At 39.2% G+C, this 11,020-nt stretch overlaps 1 protein-coding gene across 1 annotated transcript; it reads right to left on the bottom strand.

The window, feature by feature from the left end:
* Window positions 1-4,181: 4,181 nt before the first annotated feature.
* Window positions 4,182-5,981, bottom strand: LOC131366655 (C-C motif chemokine 19-like). Its single transcript, XM_058411278.1, has 4 exons — window positions 5,666-5,981; window positions 5,201-5,318; window positions 4,678-4,787; window positions 4,182-4,541 (listed from the first exon to the last, which is right to left on the bottom strand). The coding sequence occupies exons 1-4, from the start codon at window positions 5,745-5,747 to the stop codon at window positions 4,528-4,530; spliced, it is 324 nt and encodes a 107-aa protein (XP_058267261.1). The 5' UTR covers window positions 5,748-5,981; the 3' UTR covers window positions 4,182-4,527.
* Window positions 5,982-11,020: the final 5,039 nt, after the last annotated feature.

Below are 11,020 nucleotides of genomic sequence, written 5' to 3'. Positions count from 1 at the left end.
GAGTAATTCGATGATGAGAAGATAGGAAGCATTGAAATAAACATCATACAGGAGTCTTGTGATTTTATAACATTGGTATTTTGAGATGAATTTATTAAATACTTCCAAAGTTCAGGTTAATTTAATGCAGTCTGTTGTGCAGAAAACATTCACAGAGGATAAAATAATATGCTGATTAAGCACTTATCTGCTATAACTGCAGCAGTGTTCATAATTTTATCCATTAAAAAAATCAACACACATACACAAGATGTCTCAGATTAAGATTCCTCTGCAAGGGAAAGAATAGTTTATTGCACTTTAAAGTGACTCTTATTATTAGCTATATATATATATATAGCATCACATTTGTATTGAGTTTATGTAACCCCTGCGGGTCCTACTTGCAACCGCTCCAAGCTCCAAGCGGGTCTCAAAACCCAGGTCTCCGGCATGGGAGGCAGGTGCACTAACAAGGAGGCTAAAGACTGCACCCACTAGCATCAGTTGCTAATGTGCCTCTTGAGATCAGGGGAGTAAGGTTTACCTGCACAGCACCTGCCAACGGCTATACAGCACCCCTAGAGCAGGAGGTTTGGGGGCCTCCCAACACTTTCAGCCATGCAGTGCTGGGGCTTGAACCCCAATCTTCTGATTTTCTAACCACTTGAGCTACCACCACCTACGATATCACATCAGATAAGCAAACAGTATGTCATTGAGACACGCCTCTATTTAACTCCACCCCATATGTGTAACTTTCTAATTAGTTTTCAAGCATGTACTGAGCATGTGAGGTCTGAAGTTATAAATCCTTAGCATTGAATTTATACATTTCTTATATGCAATACCCTTGTTAATATACAGTATAACTGTATATTTTTCCTGCACAGTATTTACTACTCTAAATGACATTCTGCTCTTCCATTTGACTGAAGAAGGCTCTCGATTTCTATTTCTAAGACAACTGGCTATGACCAGCTATTATTCAGGCCTGAAGCCTTGTCAGGCGTGCAAAGTGCAGCAAGAGAAAAAAATTCCCAAATATTGTCCGGATCGCTGATTATTTTATCCTCCCCGTGCCCCGTGTTATAGTGTACAGTATTCACCGACCATACTGGCCTTCCTTCAGGGAGCTGGAGACCTCTCTGCTCCATTAAAGAGCATGAGTGTTGGGTGTATAGGCTGGCTTGTACAAGTCATTAGCTGTGTCTTGTAGTGCTGGTGCATTAGTGTGCTTGGGTGATGCCGTTGGTGTTTGTTGTGTGCAAGGAATGGTCCGGGAACTCCATCCCACCTCCCCGGGCTATGTCCATTAGTTATAATGTGCTGTTGAGGTTTGCCTCTGTTCCTCTCTCCCTGTCTTTCTCCTCACTTAGAATTTTTTGTAGAAGACATTCCTTCCCGACCAAGTTACAGTTATTATCAATACTACTACTACTACTACTACTACTAATAATAATAATAATAATAATTAAAATAATAATAATTATAAGAAGTTAATTGTATTCAAAGGTCTTATATATTGCCCTAAAATTTCTTTTATTCCCAAAATAAGAATTATTACTTTTACCGGCGAAATGATTTCTGAAATGCATTAAACAGAATTGGGTCTATGAAAATGAAAATGCCTGTGTCACAGATGGCACCATATTGCCACTGGACTCCCTGATAAGAGCTGAACAGAAACAGAAAAAAAAGTAGACAGGAAAGGCCCCGGGAGAAAGCAAGAAGAAAGCACAGATGGAAAAGGGAAAAGGGGGAAGGGTGCAAGCAGGCGCACAAGGTGATGAGAGCACTATTCCACATCCGTCTGCCGATCGAAACGAAAAGCATCCCGAGTGGAAGAGGCAATCTTGTGCTGTAAATGATTCAGCGCTCTGTTTTCTTGGTTTCATAATCGCCTTGCCTTGCATTATGCATCATCCATGTCTATTTTCTGCCTTCCGCTGCTTCAGAGCTGAAAGGTTTCGGCAGTATCAATGACCCAGGCTAGATTGGACACTGTTTCTGAGTTCAGTAATTAGTGCATTTTATGCCCAAGGCTGCAGAGAATGCTGGGACATCTGGCAGCAAGAGAGAGACAGAAAGAGAGAGATATACACACACACACACACTTAAGCCCTTGGGGTGTAGGATCAGTGTCAGCCCACCTCCCAGCCTCGGCTGGTCCTGAGGCTCTGAGGATGAGCAGCCAGCTGGGAGAATGACAGAACGAGCACCAGAGGCAAGAGTCAAGCCCTGTGTTTATCTCTCATCATCATATTACACTGCACTTACAGTACAGAGAAGTTTGTCCTCCAACAGTAAATATGATATCATTTGCATGGAAGTCTAGACTTATTTATTTATACTGTGATCACTGTATCATGCATCTGGTTTGAATGAAAAAGACTATGTTGATAAATGTATTTATTAGAAAGGCATGTCTCCTTGTATCCTTGCTAGAAATGAAATAAGCACAATGTTAAGCAGAAAAGTATCCCAAAATGCAAAACATTGAGGCAGAATAAAAAACAACAGAACGGCAGACCATATTATATTATGTCCCAAGCACCCAGAAGGTGCAGGAATTGGTGTCATCAGCATGACACCCAGGATCTTGTGTCATGCATTCATGCATAAATAGTGTGAAGAATCTTTACTTGGTACTCAATAAACCCTTTTAATAACAATCAAGCATCATTTAAATGCCATAGCCTGAATGCCAAATGCCATTGCTGGCTAAATGCATCAGTTCAAGGCTACAGTTTCCAGAAGCTACTTCCTGCATGATAATGCACCGTATCACAAGGTGATACTCAAAATGGATGTTTCTGTGAGCTCAGTGCACTTCAGTAGCCTTCTCAGTCACCAGATATGAATAAAGAGCTTATTTGGGATGAAATATTGAATGATTCAACATCGTTCTACTCTGTATGAAGAATCACGGATGTTCAGAGAGCTACGATTATTGGTATGGTGTTCCTAATAAAGCGTGTGACAGTAATGTTTTTTTACTTTATAAGATAAGATAAGATAGAAATTTATTAATCCTGAAGGAAATTCTTTTGCCAGAGACTGCTTGAGTAAATATAAATGAAAAATAAATTAAATAATCTAAATATAAAAATGTATTCAAAAGTACAAAATGTATTTAAAAATATAAATTAAATATTTAAAAAATAGATTAAAAATAAATTAAATATTCTACATGTATTGAAATGTACAAAAAAGGAGCTAGGAAGCTAGAACATATTGCACATGGTATGATATTGCACATGGTATTATATTAATGTACATTGCTCCCTAATGAAAGGGGAGGAGTTATAGAGTTTCCTGGCCGCTGGTAAGAAAGACCTCCTGGGGTGTTCTGTGGTTGCCTTCGGTGGTCTCAGTCTACATTTATTATTGCATTTACTGCAGCATATAACAACTAATATGTATTACATAACAGTTAATAGAGTTACTACAGAGAAGTAAATCCAAAGTAACGGTATGGTCAAGAATATAATGACATCCACTATGACATAAGTAAAACTGCTGCATCATGGGTAATTACGTAACATAAAACATTAATGTGCTGGCTCTATACACACACACACACACTTATTCAGTGTAAGGATTTGAGCGAGTTTGACAAAGGGCCAAATTGTGATGGCTAGATGACTGGATCAGAGCATCTCCAAAACTGCAGCTCTTGTGGGGTGTTCCCGGTCTGCAGTGGTCAGTATCTATCAAAAGAGGTCCAAGGAAGGAACAGTGGTGACCCAAGGTTTATTGATGTACGTGGGGAGTGAAGGCTGGCCCATGTGATCCGATCCAACAGACAAGCTACTCCATGCTGGAATTGCTGAAGAAGTTAATGCTGGTTCTGATAGAAAGGGGTCAGAATACACAGTGCATGATGGGTCAGGGCTGTTCTGGCAGGAAAATGGGGACCAAGACAATATTAGGCATGTGGTCATAATGCTATGCTCGATCGGTGTACTCTACAATAAAAGAGTATTTAGAAAATAAGACCTTGAGTTGTTTTATCAGTTCACAACAGGGGGCGCTCGTGTACAACACACATGAGAACAGGGAAACGTCTGATTCTGATTCTGGAGAACAGGTGTGTTTTAGATGCAGTGTAGGTTAGCAAACAGCATAAATGTAACCGGAAGTATATATATATAGGTTTATTACATTTCATATTTGTAAAGAAAGACGCGTCACGGTAACATATGACACGCTTTTTTTATTGCTCAGTAAACAAAAATACATTATATTCACGATTTATTTTTGTATAAAAAGTGTCTTTTTATAAATTTTCAGGCTGCAAAAGAGAGAATTTGATATAAATATATACAGAATAAAGATAAACCAACGTCAGAGATATTACAAAATACAATCACATCATGTTCAGGTGGTGGGTTTGGTTTCACACAACAACAGCAGTATGTTTATCATATCTAAGCTTATACATTCCTGGCAGTGGTTTCAGTTCTTATAGATCAGTCTAATCCGAATCTGACAAAACAGGACCCCTGTCATCCGATCTGGGATTATCTGATCCGGGATCATTTTCTACTGCGACGTTCCTGTAAGGATTAGGAATAGAAGCAAGAATAAATGTGAAGGATTATAACAGGGTTTTGTTTCTTATGAGGATATGCACATTTAAATAAATAAATAAATAAATAAATAAATAAATAAATAAATAAATAAATAACGTACGTTTGGAAGATTTTTTGGATTTTTTGTTCAGATTATCGATCAACTTTTTAACCCAGTTGTTCTTTCTCGCCAGAGGTGCGCACAGTTGCCTGCCTTTCTTTGTGATGAACCTGTGGAAAATAAATAATAAATTTATTCATTAAAAATATTAGGCGTATCAGACGAGCCTTGAACATCCTGGACAGAGATGTGGGTGTGTTTGAGTCCATCTTTTATATCACTGATGATTTCTGATTGGTCTGATTAATTTTTTTTTTATAACAGCAGCTCTGACAGTAGCGTAGCTATAAATCACAGACTGTGATAGTGACAGCCACTAGTCTCTTCTCTTGCCATAGAGCATTATTTCTGCGTGTTTCATCTACTTGCCTTTTTTGCCAGCTCCGTTTAGTTTTGCATACTTCCTTAGTTACATTTTGACTTCTGCCTACCTGTGTTCAATTAAAATGGCGCTAAACCTGCTCTCTGCTTCCAGTGTGTGTGTGTGTGTGTACTCTGACAGTGCTAAATGATAAACTCTTACACTGTGGCCAGCACTCTGCAGCCCATCTCTTTAGTCTGGACGTAGTAGGACATCACCAGATTTCTTGGGATTTTTTTATCCACGGTGATCAAACAGCAATCCGGTGCTGCTTCGGTGGCTGTGGAAGACAAAGTCTATGTTAAATGGTGACCTATTACATCCAAGTTTAGCATTTAAATATGTCAGGCTACCATTAAAGCTTTCATTTAAACAACTGATGACGAATTTTAGGGAGAACAAAATGCAGATTTTGAAGTAATATAGTTAGGTAAGTATTTCAAATTCATTTATTGGGGTGCACAAACTTTTGCACATTGAGAAGAACATTACAGACAGACAGACAGATAGACAGATAGATAGATAGATAGATAGATAGATAGATAGATAGATAGATAGATAGATAGATAGATAGATAGATAAACAACTTTTTAAAAAAAATAATCCAGAATAATAAAACTGTCTCACCTCCTGCTGAGTTCCAGCAGATGAAGAACAAAGCAAGAAGCAGGAGAGCAGTCGCCTGCACCGTCACACCATTTCTCACCATCCTGACTGTACCTGTGTGTGTGTGTGTGTGTGTGTGTGTGTGTGTAAGTGAGCGTGTGAGTAAGTGTGAGTGAAAGTGTGTGCTCCAGACTACACGGAGCACGAGCTCTATATATACACCCCCGTAACATCTCTTTCACTTTCACTTCTCACAGCCTACCTGTAAATGTTGCCTATTATGTCGGCCCTTTCACCCACATGGCGTTTAACAGGGAGCAGTGGAACCTGCCAAACGGCCCATTCATCAAACACAAAGGCGAGCTGCACACCCTATCATGTAACATTCTTATCTAACATCCACATGGGAAAAGTGTCTTGGCATGAAGGGTGAAGTGTCTTACCGTAAGTGCCCTGTGGTTGGCAAAAAAAAGTCAGGGTTTAAATATGATCAGGACAATTATCATGTCCTAATGGCACCACACTATAAAGGCACTTATTGTAGATTAATGGTGTTATTTTCACCTTTTAGCTGTCAGAGTGGTCTGTAATTTGCTTCACATTAATCAGTGCTGCACTGCTGAGTGATGGGTGTTTTTAATCAGGCTGAGAACAAAAAAACCCCGTCTCTCTAACCCTTTATTTATTTAAGACAAGACACGTAAACTTTTTATCCAGTTATATTTCCATTTAATATTGTGCTTAGTGATTAGCCTTGCAATACCAAGGCTGGGGGTTTGATTCCCACCACCGGGTTTCTTCCACCAGTCCAAAGACATGCGCGGACTGGTGTCTCAAAATCATCCATAGCATGATTAAGTGTGTGAGTGATTGTGTCCTGCATCCAGGTGCCCCAGGACCCCCAGGATTGACTACTTTCATACTCCCTACAGCCATGTGTAGGTAAAGCAGTAATGTAAATGCATGGATGGATGGATGGATGGATGGATGGGTGATTGCACAATGCCGCCCTGAAACAAGTTGTAGCGCTATAGACTTGTTTCCTCACTTTCTCATGAAGTTAAAATTAGGGGGAAAAATTCAGCTTCTCATGAAACTCAGAAACCAGAAGCCTTTCTGAAGAAGTTCCTGTGATGGGAAAGTCTTTAGCTTTGACTGTTACAAAGTGCTGACACTGAAGACTTCCTTCACAGAAACTATAATTATTAATATTATTATAGAAGAAGACTTTATTTGTCACATATACATTAGAGCACAGTGAATTTCTTTCTTCGCATATCCCAGCTTTGAAGGTTGGGGTCAGAGCAGAGGGTCAGCTATGATACAGACCCCCTGGAGCTGTGAGGGTTAGGGGCCTTGCTCAGGGGCCCAACAGTGGCAGCTTGGCAGTGCTGGGGTTTGAACCATGATCCTCCAATCAACAACCTAGAGCCTTAACCACTATTATTATTATTAGTAGTAGTAGTATTTATTTTATTATTATTTTTATTATTATGTCATGGAATACTTCCCCTCCCTTAACTGCTCAGTTAAGAGGAACAGCATACGTTTATAAACTGAAGCATATTACAGAATTAGTAGTTAATGTCACACCGCATAACGTCACAAAATCTGTTTCACCGCAAACATGGCCGCCTCAGACTCCGACTGCCAGCACTCGCACTCTCAGAGTCAGCATCATACTAATTATGGTTAATTACATATTTCTTTCACAACTGCGAAGTATCCGCTCTGTTCCTTTGTGATCGTGATGTTACTATGCCTCTAAATCTCTCTGCCTTGACTTTATGATTTGCCTGAAGATTTTGGATTGTTCGCTTTTCCCGGTCACACTTGTTCGTAATTTTACCAGTTTACGTTATTAAACACCTCGGATACGCATCCAAGCTTTCAGCATCTGCCTTGTGACAGTGAAATGGTTAAGGTTCTAAGATTAGGAGTTTAAATCCATGTACTACCTTAATACAGTAATATGTAATGTTTATATACTGTACTTAAATGACTGACCAGTCAGTGAAAATCCAATAATATCGTAAAATACTGTAACTCCAATGAGCACAGGTAGGTGTGTTGTTGTTTTAATATACCCATGTACACATTTAATAAGCGAGTTCTTCATGTTCTCTTGAGTCTTTAGCCATTTAAACCAAAACGAAACACATTTCTCACCTTCAATGATCCTTCTATTAATTTCTCATTATGCCGCACAAAGACACTCTGGAGTGGCGTAAACACACAGCGAAGTAGGTTATGAGTTAATAATAAACTATATCACACATACCGTGAGTGTTATTCCACTGGGAAAAACCCGGGGAAATTTCGCTTTAACTGGACCGCAGATTAATATTTAACTGGACTTCAGTTACACAGTGGCCTTTTCGGTTAATCTAGTACTTTTCTTAATGATGTCTCGAGTGTGTGTGTGTGTGTGCGATTTCTCCCCAGGCTTAACTCCAGTTTCCACTTGCAGTATGATAGGAGAGTACGCAATAAATTACAAATTATACGTGAACATTTTGTTCAAATGTAGGCAGTCAGCCAAAAACTGCTCTGGAGACTTGATTTGTGGTTGTTTTGGGTGGGGGGGGGTGTTGGGAGGGGTGTAACCCCCAAATATTCAGAATGATTACAACCCCCCTCTCACCGATATTTATCTCATAATCAACATACGTAGTAGTTATTTATTTTGTTTGGAAAAGATCGCAAGCTTGTCCTAACAAATCAAATAAAAATATTAAAAGCCCTAAAATCCTCCCCACCCCTATCTGAGGCACAAGTTGGTATCGCCCGACTATTGCCTCACAACACAGCGTTTGATTATTGCCGTGTGATAGCAGATCACAGGTAGTAGAAGCGCTAACCGGCTGCTCAGAAAAATATATATGTATATATAAAGAAAGGAATAAATAGGGAGGTGTAGAGGATATGGTGTTATCTAGCAAAAGACACTCCACATATAGCATAGCTAGCTAGCTAATTCGTTGCGATTTAGCCATAACAATCAATATAGCAAGAGTTGTGCCTTGAGTTAATGTTAGCTTCATCGGCAACAATATCAATTTCATATTGGAAGTGGTATCAGGTGAAGCTAGTGCAGCTAACAGTTAATAAAAGATAATATCTGCTTTATGTTATACGCTAGAATCTTGAACTACATTGTTATCTTCAAGGTATATATTTTCATCTTTTGTTTTCATTTTTTATAAATTGCACCATTTTGTTCTAGATTACAATCTGAGAGACCGAACAACGCGGGACGTAGAGTGTGCGATGATTCAGACATGATAAGGAGGGACAGTCTCAGAGGAAATAACTTTAAATATAACAATTTACCAGTTCCAACTAGCCTAGCATGCTCTGTAGATTTAACAAGGACCTTCTGGTGATGAGAAAGTTTTGTCTTCGCTGTAGATTTGGAAGCTGCACCGCAGGAATAATAAGTGATAGTTAAATGACGCACAGATGAATGATCTAGTTAAGACTGTGGTGAAATTAGGATGAAGCTCAGGTGTATTACACTGTTATGGATTGCTTTACATTGGAATTAAGTCAAGACTATACAGGTTTGGAAATTGGTGCATCAACAGCTTTATATAAACAACAGCTTGTCATTAGGGGCTTCAGTTAGTGAGAATTGTGTTAAGGGTGAGGCATGTTTCTTAAACATGTCCGAAACAGATCCTTCAGGGTCCTCTGTGACTTTGTGAAGTTTTCATAGCTGGAAAGGATGACAGCAATGGCTTTAGTTTTGACATGTTGATCCGTTTCAAATACTTTACGTGTCACAAGAATTGGCAGGATAGTTGCTTTAATATGAGAAGTGGTAACTTGGACTACTGATCAGAAGCTGGTTGGTCTATTTAATGGAAGATCATTGGGCTACTGATCATAAGATTGCTGGGATACTGATCAGAAGATTGTTGGGCTACTGATCGGAAGGTTGTTGGACTAATATATTGAAGATCATTGGACTACTGATCAGAAGGTTGTTGGCCTATTGATTGGAAGGTTGTTGGGCTACTGATCGGAAGGTTGTTGGACTAATATATTGAAGACTGTTGGACTACTGTTTGGAAGGTTGTTGGTCTGTTGATCGGAAGATTGTTGGACTACTGATCAGAAGATCGTTAGGCTACTGATCAGAAGGTTGTTGGACTAATGAATTGAAGATTGTTGGACTACTGATTGTTGGACTATTGATCGGAAGGTTGTTGGACTAATGAATTGAAGATTGTTGGACTACTGATCAGAAGTTCAAATCCATGGCCAACAGGCTTAACCCTCAACTTCTCAGTTGTATAAATAAGATAAAGTCACTCTGAATAAAAGCATCTACCACATGGCATAAATGTAAATACATAAATGTAAAATAAACACTGCAGAGAATCCAAATTGAGAGGCAGAATCGTAATCAACAGGAGGAATTTGCATGTTATGTGTGTGTGTGGTTGATCAGTCAGACAGTAACATGGTGGTTGGGATACATGGTGTGTTTTGGGTAGTGTGGTTCATGACAGCCATGTTTGGAGGCTGAGTTGCATGCTGGCAGTTGTAGTCAGATTTGACGGTGGACATGAGAATGGAGAAGATGGATGTTTTAACCAGACAATGACCCTGAACAAATAGGCTAAATAACTCTAGAAGGCCCTGAAGGTCAAAATTATAATGCATAAGAATGCATAAGATATTGGTGGCTGATTTAGGACCTCTGTGATCAAGGACAGGTGAAGAAGATCTGAAGTGTGAGAAGTTTTTGATTAAAATGCAACCAACAGGAGCACGGGATGATACACAACTCATGGGACAGCTAGTGATGGTGGTATTGGTGGTGATGTCGAAATGTAAACCACACACATCTTCATTACCTCAAGTTCATTCTGAAGACCGTTTCCATTCATGCAAGCCTCTTTGATGTAAGATTGTTTTTAATTGCATGTCTATCATTAGAGGATCCTCTGACTTCTGAGGACTTGTTAAAACACAGTCTGTCATGGAATTAAGCCAGAAAGATTATTGGGATCATGTCTTACAATGTGACGGATAATCATCATAAAAGAGCTCAGAAATTGCACAAGTTCATCGCTTAGCATTGCTGTTACGCCCGACTCTTTACTTAATACTGAATCTTCCACTATAATTAATGAACACAATATGATCCTACACTACATGCACAACATCTACAGCATGAATCACAGGAAATTACTTCCCTTTATATATTATATTGCCATAATTATACCTGATGGCGTCCTTGCTTGAACCTGGCACTGAAAACGAGCATTCCATAACATTTTCATCATGTCTGTGATCAAATCTTTATGGAAAAATAAGAAAAGACGAGTGAAGCTCTTAACTCTAGATGGATGGTGCAAGATGCAA

This window comes from Hemibagrus wyckioides, linkage group LG16, assembly GCF_019097595.1.
Source record: "Hemibagrus wyckioides isolate EC202008001 linkage group LG16, SWU_Hwy_1.0, whole genome shotgun sequence".
Classification (NCBI taxonomy): Eukaryota; Metazoa; Chordata; class Actinopteri; order Siluriformes; family Bagridae; genus Hemibagrus; species Hemibagrus wyckioides.
The sequence above is the reverse complement of the archived record's forward strand: the minus strand, read 5'-3'. Positions and strand labels throughout refer to the sequence as shown.